Source organism: Gasterosteus aculeatus, chromosome 6 (assembly GCF_964276395.1).
Source record: "Gasterosteus aculeatus chromosome 6, fGasAcu3.hap1.1, whole genome shotgun sequence".
Lineage (NCBI taxonomy): Eukaryota > Metazoa > Chordata > Actinopteri > Perciformes > Gasterosteidae > Gasterosteus > Gasterosteus aculeatus.
In genome coordinates, this window is record NC_135693.1 from 16,643,370 (window position 1) to 16,658,836 (window position 15,467).

General features: G+C 43.0%; 1 protein-coding gene across 28 annotated transcripts in view; it reads right to left on the reverse strand.

Annotated features, from left to right (window-relative positions):
- The window catches only part of camk2g2 (calcium/calmodulin-dependent protein kinase (CaM kinase) II gamma 2), a 39,486-nt gene that overhangs the window by 15,535 nt on the left and 8,484 nt on the right, over nucleotides 1–15,467 (reverse strand). For all 28 annotated transcript variants that reach the window (XM_078104768.1, XM_040179080.2, XM_040179077.2 and 25 more), the window contains exons 3-10: nucleotides 8,574–8,633; nucleotides 6,830–6,884; nucleotides 6,394–6,459; nucleotides 4,180–4,252; nucleotides 2,236–2,338; nucleotides 1,755–1,838; nucleotides 1,541–1,635; nucleotides 194–316 (exon numbers count right to left, since the gene is read on the reverse strand). In XM_078104768.1, coding sequence (XP_077960894.1) covers nucleotides 194–316; nucleotides 1,541–1,635; nucleotides 1,755–1,838; nucleotides 2,236–2,338; nucleotides 4,180–4,252; nucleotides 6,394–6,459; nucleotides 6,830–6,884; nucleotides 8,574–8,633 — 659 coding nt within the window. The remainder of the gene's footprint in view (nucleotides 1–193; nucleotides 317–1,540; nucleotides 1,636–1,754; nucleotides 1,839–2,235; nucleotides 2,339–4,179; nucleotides 4,253–6,393; nucleotides 6,460–6,829; nucleotides 6,885–8,573; nucleotides 8,634–15,467) is intronic.

A 15,467-nucleotide genomic window follows, 5' to 3' on the forward strand; every position in this document is an offset into this window, starting at 1 on the left:
TTAAATGTTTCACCCTCTTTTATTATTGATTCCAAATGGGTCATCAATTAAAGAACGCAAAGCTTTAGCATCTTGGTTCTATTTTCTATATTAATACACCTCCTACTGCTATATTTTTGTCTCCATCAAGATTATATACTTCAAACCATCGTCCATTTTTAAAAGTTGGTTTGCGACTCGGGTCGTGACTTACGCAGACCCAGGGGTGCTTGATGGCCTGGTCCGCAGTGATCCTTTTGGCCGGGTTAATCGTTAACATCTGATTGATCAGATTCTTGGCCTCGGGGGTCACAGTGTCCCACTCCGGAGAAGGAAACTGAACGGGAGAGATCAGAGAGTTTATATCACTGGTCTCATGCTTTCATTAAACATTTTATCCTTCTTGCTTGACAACACACACATATATATAATATATATGTGTATATTAATAAATATTATTGTGTTCGAGAAAGTGAATGAATAGTTTTGATTCGCATTCATGAACTTCATTGATTCAACATCAAATTGTACATTATTTGATTTTTTATTGCCTACCGTCTCCTTTTCTGCTTCACTGACTATGTATTGATTACTGATTAACTAAGAGTATTGCGGAAAAAGAACATGCACACTGTGCGGAACAGTGCAATGATTTGTCTCTCTTTGATGGGTATCATACAAAACATAATTTGAACAATGCATTAATTCTCTGTCAATGCATGCAAGTCCTCAACAGGTGGAGTTGTAAAAGCCATCTACACCCGCTGCTTCATCCAAGTAGCAAAAAATCAAAAGACATGACAATGAGATTCAAGGCATCTGCATGGCAGTGATGATACTGAAGAAGTGCACATTATTATGAGGGCTTGTCACAGCCACTTCACATCGATGCTGCTCAGATTATGCACATTCATTAGATGTGGCTGCTTCCAATCATGGAAGTTATTACGGGTAATAAATTCTCCCAGAGGACCACAATAAGATGTGATAAATAAGCCTATCGCTGTGTCACAGTGTATCATTTATTTTTTTCTACAGCTAGATAATCATGCGATGACAAAAGCAATTAAAAAGCTAAAATATCTTTTCTAAACGACTTGGAGCTCAGCAGCGGTGTGTTATTTGATGAAACCTGGACTCAAGGTGTCCTGTAGGGCTCATCTCCAGGCTTTGCACTGGTTTTCCTTCACTTCAGATTTTGAGATTATGTATTTAATCAACAAAGATGGAGCTCGACGGACCTTAGCTGTCATCTTCATGGACAGATTTACAAAATACACACTTTGATCAGCCAACCTGCGATGAGCCGGCAAAGATGAGCTCCATTTATTTAAACTCCGCTATTCAATATTTTTAAATTATTAACTGATGAAGTTCTCAAATAATGGCCTTCATTTTAGAACTCAATAAAAAAAATATTCATTTCCCGGTTTACCCAATTAATGTTAACTCAAAACTTCTCTTTATTTACCCGTTGCCATGACAAAGACAGTGTAATGTATATTTACGCAACACTCCTGTTTTGAGACATATCGGAAGTGAATGACCATGAAGTACTCACGTCGTATGCGCCGGCCTTGATTTGTTGGTACAGTTTGTGTTGGTCCTCGTCCCAGAAGGGGGGGTAGCCCACCAACAAGATGTACAGGATCACACCTGGCGCACACACACACACACACACACACAACGTGTACAGCGTGTAAAATGCATAATGGCAGTGAGGGACATTAGTGAGCATGTGAACGCAGCAGCACACAGAGAGCAGAATAACTGACCACATGCCCATATGTCCACTGGCTTCCCGTACGGGTCCTTCCTCAACACCTCTGGGGACAGATAGCCTGGAGTCCCTGCAAAACCTGCAAAAATACACAAACACTTGCATGAAAATGCATGTGGGTTTGGAAAAAAAGAATGAGTTCAATTTAATAAGGTCAACATTCCTTATATAATTCTTGAAGATTATTTTAATGTTTAAACTAAATAAAATGCAGTACTACCTTACATCTACTAAGTTGTTTGACGTAGGTGTTTAAAAAGCAACGATTCCTCTCCCAATCTATTCCCCTGAAGTTAGATCATTTCTCTTTTACAGGAACTGAAACGACCAGTGGCTTGACCCTCCCTTATTTCTCTAGCAGTGTTGGAGATCTTCTTGCTGAAGCAAACGCTGCTGCTGAAAGTGAATTTTTGTGTGAGATAGTTACAGATAATGAGGTCTCACGCTGCAGTTGTCGGTGGGGTGCTTTTTCTTACCGAACCAGGCCTGTTGGTCCGCCTGCACCTCGATGGCGAGGCCGAAGTCCGCCAGCTTCACCGCGGCTCCCTTCATCTTGCTGGCCAGGAGCAGGTTCTCTGGCTGCGACGCACACAGAGTTAATAGTGCGTCTGTAAAACGCCAAACATGCAGCCAAAATCCATCAATTTAAAATTCTTTGCAGGCCAACACTAATAACAAAGGGTCTTAAATATTCAGTGAAGTTCAAGCAGGCCAGAGAGACCTTTCAGACACGGCACTTATCACTGTTTCACTCCTGATCGCACAATCATTCAAAGGACATGTACACCGGGACACCGCCGCCGCTTTCTCTACTTCCTCATTTGACTCTTTATATCACGCCACTTGAGGGGAGAGGAAGACGAAATTGAGGAAATGCTTAAGGTCTAGTTTCGTCCGACGGAAAGTTCATTTGAAAGTAATTCACTGCAAGCTGTTCACTTTCTCTGCATTTCCCTCCCCCATAAGCCACACCCTCGCAAGCTTAAAACCGCTTCACATACGTGATGATTTTAATAAAGAAAGAGGGGGAAAATGCTCTGTGATGACCGAGGAAGCATTGACTGTCCAGGAGCCTTCTGAGATATGCTTAGGTGAGCCGGTCTAAAGACAACAGATGAACCCTTCTTCGATAAAGAAGGATAAAGAAGATAAATAAATCCAAGCCCGTGCAGCATTTTTTTCGTATACTTATGATTTTGCGGCTACTCAAGGAGCCAATGCGTAAATCAACGTTGCATTCTTTCATACGGCCAGCAGGGAGAGACTCCTCTGGTTGCTTGAGGGGGGAAAGTGCTGACGGATGGACGGGTGTCCGACACGTCTTTGTGCTCGTGGTCTTCTCATCTGTCACTCCCTAGTTATCAATGTATCCATCCCTCCCTTCTATCATCCCTCCCATCTATTGGAACAGAGCTGAAATAATTGGAAGGAGAGGGAGAGAGAAAGGGTGGGGGGGCTACAGGGGAACTGCACAGGGACAGAGAGCTGGAGAGTGAGCAGCAGAAGAAAAGAGAGAGACAGATAGATGGGACGTGGCATAATGAGTCCCTACGCTGGCACTGCAGCAGCCGGGTGACCTCACCCTACAGTTGCCATGGCAACTCATCCTGCCACGAGCCAACAGCGTTCAACTCTCTCTCTCTCTCTTCTAATTCCCCCCCCCCCAACGAGCGGCCCTCCCAGGATGACAGGGAGGCGCAGATGTGATGCGTCCGAGTGTGAGGTCACACCTTCCCATGGAACAAGTCTCTGGCTTTATTGGTAACGGCATGGCTCCAGTACAGATTTGGCAGCTTTATCCCAAAGAAGTTCTTGCAAAGCAAAGCAAAGACTCCAGAATCCAAGACTGTTGTTGCGCTGCCTGCAAGTATGAAATTAGTCCAAGACGTCTTCGTGGTATTTTTGGAAACTTCGGGATCCCTGTGGTGATTGAATATGTTTTTTTGTGTGTGAACAGTATTTGGCTGCACAGAACGATGCAGCATAGTTGCAGTTTGAATACATGAAAAGAGATTTGTACATTATCACTGAATGTTCAGATAACCATTTTCTGTCCTCATCATCAATCACCTGTAATCATCATCATATTTCTGAAACTGCCTCTCTGAAGGGAATGGTGGGGGGGGGGGGGGGGGGGGGGGTCAGTCTGGCTGCGAGGGAAATCTCGTCACTCATCTCATCCACCGACCAGCTATTAATAGCAGCTGGTCTGCTTTCGTCACTCCTCAGCCGCGCGGGAGGAGGGGGGAGGATAGGTGAGAGGGGACAAGAGCAGAGGTGGGGGGAGGGGGCACAGGCGTAGATGGACATGGGGAATAGAGAAGGCAGGTGGACAGAGGGATGCACGACGCAGCGTCTGTGAGTCCACAAGGCGTCATTTCAGTGCGATAAGCGCAGCTGGTTGGGATGCGATGGCTCACCTTGAGGTCCCTGTGCACGATGTCATGCTGGTGGATGTGACTGACGCTCTCCAGGATCTGATTGATGCAGTGGCTGGAGGAAACAGAGGAGGATCAGAACGGGGGGGGGGGAGACACATGGGTTTACCCGTCCCACCAGGAGACGAGACAACAGGCAAAGAGAGTGGAGGCTGAAGGAGGAAGTAGAACCGTCAGTGAGGGTTTTTACATGTTTAAACTTTACGCAACGTCTTCCTCGTTGATCCTTTTCTCTCGTTTGTTTTTTTTACAACATTTTATATAATGTTCAACTCTTTCCGGCGAGGTCAGAGACGGAGAGATTCTGTACCGGAAGGGCGGGATATGTTAACACAGGCTGAGTGATGAAGAAAGACAAGAAAAGACAAAGAAAGATGACACCTCGAGCTCTGCGGGGGCTGCGTCCGACCATTTCAGTGACTTTTAAAAACACACAATGCGACAGCCCCCCCCCCTCACGCCCACGCCTCTATTGACTCACTGTGAAGTGAGAAAGTAAGCAGGGTCTCAACTTCTCTCTTTTTCTTTCTACACAACCATATCCGTCACATTCCATGTGAACAAGTACAATACCGCAAATAGCTGAAAATACGCATTGTTTTCCCTAGATTCAAAAGGAGTAACGCATCTCATCCTTTTCTATTTTCTGAGGCTGGCTTGTCTGATCATTCTGAATTTTAATCCAAATGAACTTCATGAAGACTCACGCAACACTTTTGTTCAGGCACAAACCTGAGCCCAATGCTCCTGTGGCTGAATGGGAGCCTGTTCCACCAACATTTACAACATGCCCGGCTGTGACTTGCAAAATGAGATCATTTCCTCCCGCTTATTGCGACACGCTCCACTGAAAAACCCAACTGGTATGTGTATGACTCATGCATGAACCTGCGAGAGCCCTGTAATGACTCTCCAACGTACCTGCAATTTACAAAATGTCACACTGAAAAACGCTTGCGATGTGCGAGTTGTTGCACAAGAGGATAAGAGTTGTATGTGGGAGAAAAGTTTGCTACGTAGTGAAGTGAAAGCATGTGAAGCAGGCAGCGTGTGTGTGTGTGTGTGTTGTGGGGAGGTCTTATGTAAGCTTACGTATCAGCAATTCTGCTGGTCTGATGCGCAGATAAAAACAGTATAATTTATTCAAATTGAAGTTGACATTAGTTGGTGAAGTCAGGGTCGGGACGGGGGCACGGAGACGATTTGGGGAGGGTTGTGTCCTCTCTCTCTCTCTCTCTCTGGGTGTGTGTGTGTGTGTGTGTGTGTGTGTGTGTGTGTGAAGCAGTCAAAAGGAAAGCGCCTCACTTTGAACCTGCATTCCACATTCTATCCTCCTGAATTCTGTTCTGAGTTCAATATCAGAAGAGAACTAATCCACGATGTGTGTCAGAGCCTTCTTTTACCAATCTGAATATTTAAAAGCAATAATTAAATATAATTTATTGTCTTTCAATGGAATCATGTATTGAGGTATAGTATATACATACTTGTATACAGAATATACAAAATTTGACTTTAGCTGTTATTTCATAGAATACTTGAAAGACAAGGAAAACTATATATATGTCTTTAAGCACCTGAACAACACCATTACACCGGATTGATAATCATTATGTATCATTACTGCCTCAGTGTCACCAGAGGGTTAATAGACCTCCCTATTAACAGGCACAAACAGGAAAAGTATTCCGTATTCCTTGCTGAAGGAGCCCGAACATGACGGTGATGTTCAGTAATTAGCTTTCCTAAACGTGTGAATTTTCATTGGATCATGTGGAGTTATTTTTATGTAATTCTATTTTTATGAGCAGGTTAATAAACTAACAACCACACGTCTGCTGGAGCGTGTGGATACAGTTCAGTCCGCACAATCCAAGCAGGTAATGTGCTGCAGCGGAAAAAACAACAACTGCAGCTTCTGACAACAGGCCCAAAATAACGTCTAAAAACTTAGACAGAGAACAGCTTTCTCATTGTTTATTAATGGAATAAAAAGCCACGGGTCAAAAATAAACCTCAGAGACGTGCCGGAAGCCACAAGCACTGCTTCTTCTACTAAGGCGCGCAGCACAACACAACATTTGAATGGCAAAACATTTTGTACTTTCACACAACTCATTTGGAAGCCTGAAAGCGCGCCGCGCCCGAGAGAGATGGCGAGCCGCGCATAAGATGACACGTGACGACATACTGTACCTGGCATCGGCCTCGCTGTAATACTCTCGAGCGACAATATCCTCAAAAAGTTCTCCTCCGGTGACGCTGCAGACAAACACAACGGAGACTCTGGTTGGTTGGGAGACCTAATGCGGCAACCCGTCCTCATTAGATCCACCGGGGTCCATGTGTGACGCTCTAACTGCTCTAACAGTTAAATCACACGCCAGTGGATGAAACACGCTTTACAAATATACATCTGCATCACGGTGGCTGTGACTCTTAGCAACTTTATTTAAACTATTTCTAATTTTCTTGGAATTACACATGTGGGTTGAGTAATATTAACCTTGTGGCATTTGCTATCACTTTTTGGTTTCAAGTTCTAAGATTTCCAGAAATGAATGTGTGTGTGTGTGTGTGTGTGTGTGTGTGTGTGTGCGTGCGTGCGTGCGTGTTAATGTGATTTACTTACAGGTCAAAAACCAGGTAATGGAAGCCTTCCTCTGAGATGCTGTCATGGAGTCGTACTAGCGAGGAAGAAAGAGAGACACTTTATTTAGAAATCAAGTTAAGACGACCATCACCTTGAATGAATCGGAGTTTGTGTATGTGTGTGTGTGTATGTGTGTGTGTGCGCGCGCGCGCTTTATACACATGACGGTTTCTAATCCCAGTAACACTTTGTTATTTTGATATTTGATGATCAGCTTGAGAGTTGCTGCACAATACTACTTATGAAATAACAAGTTATCATTTTAGATCGTTTAAGAATACTTCACAGAATAAAGTACAATATTTGGCATTTATATTATTTAAACATCCCGAAGACATCAGATCCAGCTGCCTGATACCTGCAAGGTAAAGAACATGAACAACGTATAATGAGGAGAGCGAAGACAAAGTGCAGTTTACCTTGATGACAAGTTGGAGTTGTTGTCTTATATTTGGTCTAATTTAATTTATGTAAGTCTGTAAATTGTGCAGAATTGATTTTGATTTATATTCTTTATCTAGTTCGACCATTTATTGAATAATGACAACGGAGCATCTTAATTCACGATTAAAATCGTTTATTTACTTTGCTTGAGTTCAGTTGTCCATTATAACAAAGCCTCGGCCATTTGTGGCAGATGATCAATTTGTCATTGATCACTGGCCTGTGTAAGGCCCAGGAGGTCCAGTGATACACGGCCTGGTTCCACGAAAGGATCCACTCCAGGTTTCTAAAGTCTGAGGACCACCTGCCTGGTTGGCAACCAGGAATCAGCTTTTGGATGACAAGTTGGAAGTTGACAGAGCGGTTGCCACATTTTAGTCATTCATAATTAATGTGATACTGCTAAATTCATTTGAGACAGTGAACACCGACGAGCAGACACATTTTCTTCACACAGGAGAAGCCGTTGCCAACAAAGACTCCGATTATCATCAGGTGTTGATAAGTAGCCACCTCAAAGGGAGATTAAAAACATGGGTGAAGGCACTGGAGTGCTTTAAATTAGGCCTGAAAGTGTTGGATATTACTCTCTTCTCACTTCAGACATCTTACGTTTTGAGACAAGATAACTTGAGTTGCCCTCCCCTTGAGATTAAGATTAAAAGGGGGGGAAAAAAAAGGTATAATAGGACGATGACAAAGCAGGAAGTGAGACCAAGAAGAAAAAGAGGGAATGAATGAAAACATACACATCATGCTGTTATTATACCCTTCATGTGTGTGTGGGTGTACAGTAAAATATACATATATAGCAAAGTAAAAAAATATTAGGCCAAAAAGATTTTTTGGATAAAAGGTGACAAAATATCCGGTCAAAAAATGTTTTGAGAAAAAAGTCAAAATATTAGGCTGAAAAAATATGGAAAAATATATGGTTGACAAATGTTTTGAGAAAAAAATTGGCTGAAAAAAGCTTCGAAAAATATAGGTCAAAACGTTTTGAAAAAGGTACGGTAGAAAAAGGTTTTGAAAAAATATTACATATGAAAAAAGTAAAAAATATTAGGCCGAAAAAAGTTTTGAAAAAAAGTTAAAAAAAATGTATGGTTGAAAAATCAATCAAAAAAACTCAAAAATCAAGGATCAATATTTTCTTTTTATATTGGCGATTATCAAGGCGAGAGGAAAAGGGAGAAAAAGACGTGAGAATTTAAAGTAAGACTTTTGCGGTGACTTCTTAACATCCAACTTAGCACAGCCGCTCCACTAATCCACTCACCTATGTTTGGATGTTTTAGCAGTCGACAAATCCTCGCCTCCCGTTCCAGTTTCTGGTGGTCTGAGGGCAGAGAAGATGGGGACGAACCAGTGAAGACTAAACTCAAGTATCAGCAAGAAAAGAACAAGACTTTGTTGTCAGTGACATTGGAAACCTCTTTTTTATAACTTTCCACAGACACACAGCAAATACATGATTTATATAACTTGATGTCTGGTTTGGAGGGACATCAGCAGCGATGATTAAACATTTTCTTTTCCCCTAAACCCGCCATCTTGTAACCGACTTGGAGCTGGATGGGGCAGCGGAGATGAGTCAACAGGGTAAGAGACACAGACAAGCGAAAAGGCATCAACTCATATGAGTTTGCACAACTGGACAGATAGACACACTGTAACACACACACACAACCTCTAGCAAACGCTCTTTGCACTTAGTGGAATTAGTCTTGTGGGTCCGCCCTTAATACAATCAGCGCCCAGATAATGATCCTAATGGCGAGTGGAGGACATCTGTGTGTGTCCGTATTTGTGCGCGTGCGTTAAGGGCAGGCAGACTGTCTGTAGGACAGAAATATGCTGGTGACAAATGCATGGTGTCAGAGGTTCAGTACATACCAGACACACCTGCCACCTACAACCTGGTCTCACGGGAAAGATGGGGCTGCTTTACGTGTGTGTGTGTGTGTGTGTGTGTGTGTGCGTGTCTGTCTATGTGTGTGTGAGTGAAAGCGGGGGAGAGGCACTGGTCATTCCACCCGCTTAGAATAACATGAGCCCATTGAGGCTAACTGGCTCAGCATCGTGTGTTTTTAAGCCGGGGGAAGTCACGTGAAGTGTGGGACGGATGGATCGGAGCAACACAACGCTTTCACTCAGAGCGCCGTTCACGTCCTGTGGTCAACACAACTTCCCGTAAACAAATGTGGACGTTCTCTTGAACCTACCGAGCTCTGTAGCACAAAACTATTGTAGCTTCAACTGAAAACATACTTTTTTTAACCATTTAAAATCATTATAATGGTGGTGATTACAACTACCAACTTACATTACCAATACAGAGGGATCAATTTTTTATTTTATTTTTTTTATTTATAGATTCACAAAATGTTAGAACATTTAGACACCACATGTACAAGTGACTGGGATGCGACTAATTTAAATGTCAGATAGCCACAGTGAGAGTGGCTTTTTGTTGCTGAGTTACGAGCAGTTTGGCAACGATATAATCTTTATGGAAACAAGAGGCGTCTTGTTAAAAAACCTTCAGGAGAAAATTTGTGGGGGGGAACATGTTCAACCCTGTTGAGTCAACTAGCCGGAGTAATGACTGCAGATTGATTAGCCAGCAAGGTACCGTGTAGAAAAACAAAGTTAAATGCAAATAATAGTGAAGATATGGTATCCAACAGTCCCATGGGTGCACAGGCAGCAGCATATAGACAACTGTGTAGTAGAAACTAATGAATGAATAATCAATGAGCCCAGATAATAAGGTGGAGGTAAGCCACGGGTTAACAGCTGTAGTTATAGGCTAGAGTTTATTCATACCCGGCAACCAACTGCAACAAGCACAGGAAATACTAATAGCGAGAGGAGCCTTTGGGGAGGCAGTGGAAAATGTAAACTACTACATAAATATGTAAACTGTGGCCTTGTGTGCATACAAGACATTCAAAATGTATGAAAATGAGATGCGCTTATGTATCTCACATACTGGCAGCAGTGATTCAGGGGACAAACAACTGACATAAGCGGCCTCTCATCAGTAATAATTCACTGCTACTTTATTTACGGTACACTCAATGTGGACGGCCGGCATCACAAGTACTATTGATGACGTTCTAGTTTCAGCTGGTTCTTCCAACTTGTTTGTTTGTAGGTGCAGTCAGACACTTGGTCAATGAGAGATGTCAATTAGCTCAAAACTGATAGACGCGCATTGATTAAATCGAGGAGACACGGAGGCTTCGACACGCCATCCTGAGTTTGACCCGTAACCTTTGACCCCCCCCTGATTTGCCAATCAGCTGCAGTTTTTATCCCGCAGGTATGTGTAGGTCTATCCTGCTCAGTTCAATACCCATGCTTTTCATTTAGACCTCATACAAACACACAAACATGCTTTATTCTGACCAGTGTGTCTGTGAGAAATAAAAAAAAAACATTTTGCAGACATTCCACCAATTTACTCTGACAGACATAATGGGATATTTCGGTTGCCTGGAGTCGCAGCAGTTGGATCAGCCCGCAGAAATAGTATTATTTTCCAGTGCTGGCCTGAGACGACGGCGTTGTTATGCTTGTGGTAGCAGACAGTCTGGGCAGCTTGGGGACGCTAGCAATGACTGAGGAGTTTTCAGCAGAGAGACAAGCGAACAAGCACAGGCTTCACAACGCACAAATTCTGTAGAATGAAACCAAGAGGAAAGAATGGAGTATTTGCAGAAGGTGATCAGTTTTAAATACAAAAGATACAACTGAAAGAAAGTAGAAGTCTACAAAAATACTAATATTAAAATGACAGCTTGATAGAACAACATTTGACACATCGTTTCAAACACATCTCGGTTCAACATAAGATATAAAGTGTTGCTGTAGATCGATGGAATCACCTAATCGGTCGCCTCATTATCAGAGATAAACGGTTGAATGAAACTAGGTACTTGAGACCTGCAGCGATGCGGCGGCTCGCCCTATAAAAGCAAAAGAGAGCGATCACACCATTGGTAATGAATTATAACCTTCATTACTGCAGCTTTTACGGCAGTAAGGTTTTATTAGACTTGTTTCAGATACGTAAACCCCTTTCACAGCTTCACAGAGAGATGCTGTCACATCATATCGTCCGCAACGTAAAGCTCAACACAGCGGTACATAGTAGCTTAGTGTGCGGTTTGTTCTTGGCTCTATTTTCACTTCTGTACAACGAGAACAAAAATAGCCTAAAGTCTAATTAGTAGAGTGCGTGTTCACACCTGCACAACATAACAGATTCCGATTCACAGAAAATACTTACTACTCCTTAAGACTCTAAATACCAACTAACTGACATCATATAAAGCAAACACCCTCATATATACTACGTGACAATATCTGCAAAACACTTCAAATAATCACTCAAGGAGCAGAAACGAATGAGCCAAACATCCACCTTCCCACTAGATGAAGTCTGCCCGTTTAGTGTTTTTGTTTTCTATTCACACACTTTCAAGAACCACACAGTAATGGAGTGCATCTGTGTGCGTCGCGTGTCCAAGTTGTTGTTGTTGTTGTTGTGGCGCAAAGCCATTAGAACATCTAGTGATTCCATTTGAAGCTTTTAGTGACTGTCCAGACAAGTCAATGAAAACTAAAAGCATGTCTCTCAGCTTGTTTCCTACCTTAACACACACACACACACACACACACACACTTTTCCCATTGTTGTGTTACATTAGACTGCCGGCTTGACAGACGAAGGAATTCAATGTCTCTTACTGTGGCCTCAAGTGTCTTGTAATTGTATTTGGCTTCATTTTACAGACATATGCATTGACGGAGCATTAATCCAGCATTTCAAAGTCAATACAGTCTATTGCATATCACATGGATCAGTGTTCGGTTAAAGGAATCTTTAGTGTGTGTGTGTGAGCATCTTGATTGATCTCTGGGAGTGAGAGGTCTAGCTTGTTAAGGCTGATCAGTCTTTCTTCAATGAAAGTAAAACCAACTGATATGAGACAAACGAATGACAGAAACAGACAAACCGACTCAGGGTCAGACGAGACTATAAATAGATCCAATCCTCCTTCGGCTTACCGCCGTGAATCACGCTGACCCGGCCGAGCCCTCAACGCCGAGCACAGAGGCAGACACACAATGAGACTGAAAGTGAGAGACAGGAAGTGAGGGGAGGAGGGGTGTTTCTGACACGGATCATCCCCGTCTCTGCCACGGCTTTCTCCGGGACGTCCCGGCGCTGTGGGACGGTGGCCTGGTGTCAGCAGGGCCGGCGGCGGAAGGATGCGAATACAACGAGGAGGAGGCGAAGTCGGGGGACGATGGAGGTGGTCCCCCGTAATGGGAATGTCCACCTTCTGAAATCAGAAGTACGACACTCGCAGCCACGACCACCAAACAGCAGCACAGTAGTGAGACGACGCCTCCTTCCTTTTTTGGCTTCGAACGGCCAGACGGGACGTGCACCCAAACCTCAACCCCCCCAGTAAAATAAACGCAAAAAAAGACTCTCAGTCTGCAGCTCTGTGAGGCTGAGTTAATGCACAGAGGTGATTTGAGGAAAATGCTAACATCAGCATGCATCTCTACCCCCCACAACAGCTTTACACAAGTTCCACTGCACATTCTCATTCTCAGGCTGCAGAACATCGTCATTCAGGGGTTTGAGTCGTTCTGACCCTTCGGCGGCTCCCGGCCGTTTCAGATTCCTCTCCGAACACAAGTTGCGCGTTAACCTTTGGAAGAGCTCCACTCATGATCACGAGAGCGGCACTCGCTCAGTCAACGCTCTCTCGGCCTTTTTCTACCTGAGTGAAGTGAAGTGACACACCTACTGCACGTGTGCATCCTACGGTTTGTGCGTATGGCTCAGTGTGCGGGTCGAGTCGAGCAATTAAATGAAGCTCTGTCTGACCTCGGCTGACCTGCTGGTGGGGGGGGGGAACTCGTTTCAACATCACGCGTCTCCTTTCCAGACAACGTTCACTCTGACAAGCGGGATAACGAATGTGAGAGCAGCTCCACTTCCTTTAAAGTTCCTCCAGCGAGGCGATGGCAGAGGGGGGGTGGACTCTTCTTTGTGATCCTAAACGCTGGGGGAGTTTAACACCATGCGAGGGAGGCAGACAGAAGCGCTCGCTAGAAGGAGATATCGCAATGGAAAGAGCTTTTTTTTTTTTTAGGTGCCTGACATTTGTCTGAAAGGTTGCTTGTAACTCGTTCACACGACAACCAGAGAAAACAACCAGCTACACGACATACACGTGATATTTGGAATTAGGGCTGCAACTAACGATTATTTTGATAATCAATTAATCGGTCGTTTATTTCTTCGATTAATCGATGAATCAGATTTCTTTTTTAAACAGCCTTAAAAAGCTTTTCAACCCTTTCTAAAACAGAACTGCAAATTCACATTGCAAAAATACTTCAAGTACAAGTTGCTCCGCGAACATAATAATTTATAAAAAAATAAAGAAACATACATGAGAAAATCTAACAATTTAACATTTGTTTTAACGTCAGAACTTGTTCTCTATACTACACTCACAAACTCACACTCACAAACACACACCCATGTTTACTTAAATTATTACCATCATTATATAGTGCAAGTTAAGTAAATGCATACACACTATCTAAGTACAGATAAAAAACAACCAAGTACTATGAGATGAATTTAATATGGCATTTTTAAATAAATGCATTAGAGGGTTCTCCTTAATTAGCCACGCTGGTTTAATTTCACAGTGTTACTGGCGTAACATCAACTACCGTATAAGCCACAGTATATGCGCAGGCGCACTAGACTACCGTATATGACAGCATTAAAAACTACAACACACATAAATATATTTGTCAACAATAACCGATATGGGACAAAGCACGAAACATATAAAAGACAACAGATTGAAAAATGAATGGTCCAAAAGAGGCGAGTAAATAAAAATGTGTCTTAAGTCTTGCTAACTGCTGTTATTAGCGAGCTAACGCTAATGACGAGTAAACAGCAGCATAGCTGCTGGAGGCTCGTGACGTTCCTCACTTCAATACGGGACAACGTGGTGCTCCCGTCCACGTCGGCTTTGCATATTTTGCCACTGACACACTTTCAGGGCCGTCACGTGTCACGCATTGAGCGTGACAGTCACTCATTTCGGTCTGTAGTAACGCACTCCCGCCACACATCCAATTTCTCACGCAAAAAAAAAAGAAATACTCTTCAACCTCCCCGTCGGCCGTAGCGGCCCTCCCCCACAATGCTCGCACACCTTGGCCGACTAGTCGAACAGACACCTGCGTCAGGTGACTCACAACAACTGCCGGTGCTGCTGGCTGCTCTTTCCTCTGCGTCGGCTCGGCGGTTTTGTTTTTGCTCCGCTGCATCGCGCGACACAGCGAATTGATAATGAAAACGCTTTTAATAAATCACATTTTCATCGATCCGTTGTTGCAGCCCTATTTGAAATGTATGCAGACCATTTTAGAAAAAATCTTTTAGCGAAATGAACTAATCATTTAGTTTTAGCCAATTAATTAATTATTTGCAATTGTTACTTAACACAATCTTAATTGCTATCGCAAAACCAACAAAAAATATAATTGGTAAAAAAAAATGGATGCAGCCGTAGCTTATCCAACCAACTTAAACATCAATATATTTAAACCAAAACACACAAATTGCTTTGAAAACAGCAAATTAAAAAGCCATTTCTCCTGCTTGTCTTTTGAACAGCCGACACTGTGTGACCTGCTCTTTGTACAGTAGCAGCGGTTGCATTTGGGATTTTTCAGAATAAAAGGCCCTTTCTACGAGTGATGTGTTTCTTGGGGAGCTGCTGTAGATGCTGTTATGGAATAATGGAGAGAAATAGAACAGGGCAAGAAGGGGCCAATTCTCAAAAAAGGAACAACTACTCTGTGACTGCACATTATTATTATTATTCTAGGATATTATTGTCTACCAAAAACATGCACTTGTTTTTTTTGGATTAGGAAATACATATTTGCTTGCAGGCAGATTCCAAAAACTCAAACTGGCATTACGAACTTGTATTACACTTTAGATGGGATGCATAAAGAGATTATAACCTTTTGATATCACTACATGGGAAGAGAGAAAAAGCATCTTATTGTGGAAGCAATTGTTGGATTATTTGGCAAACTCTGCCCC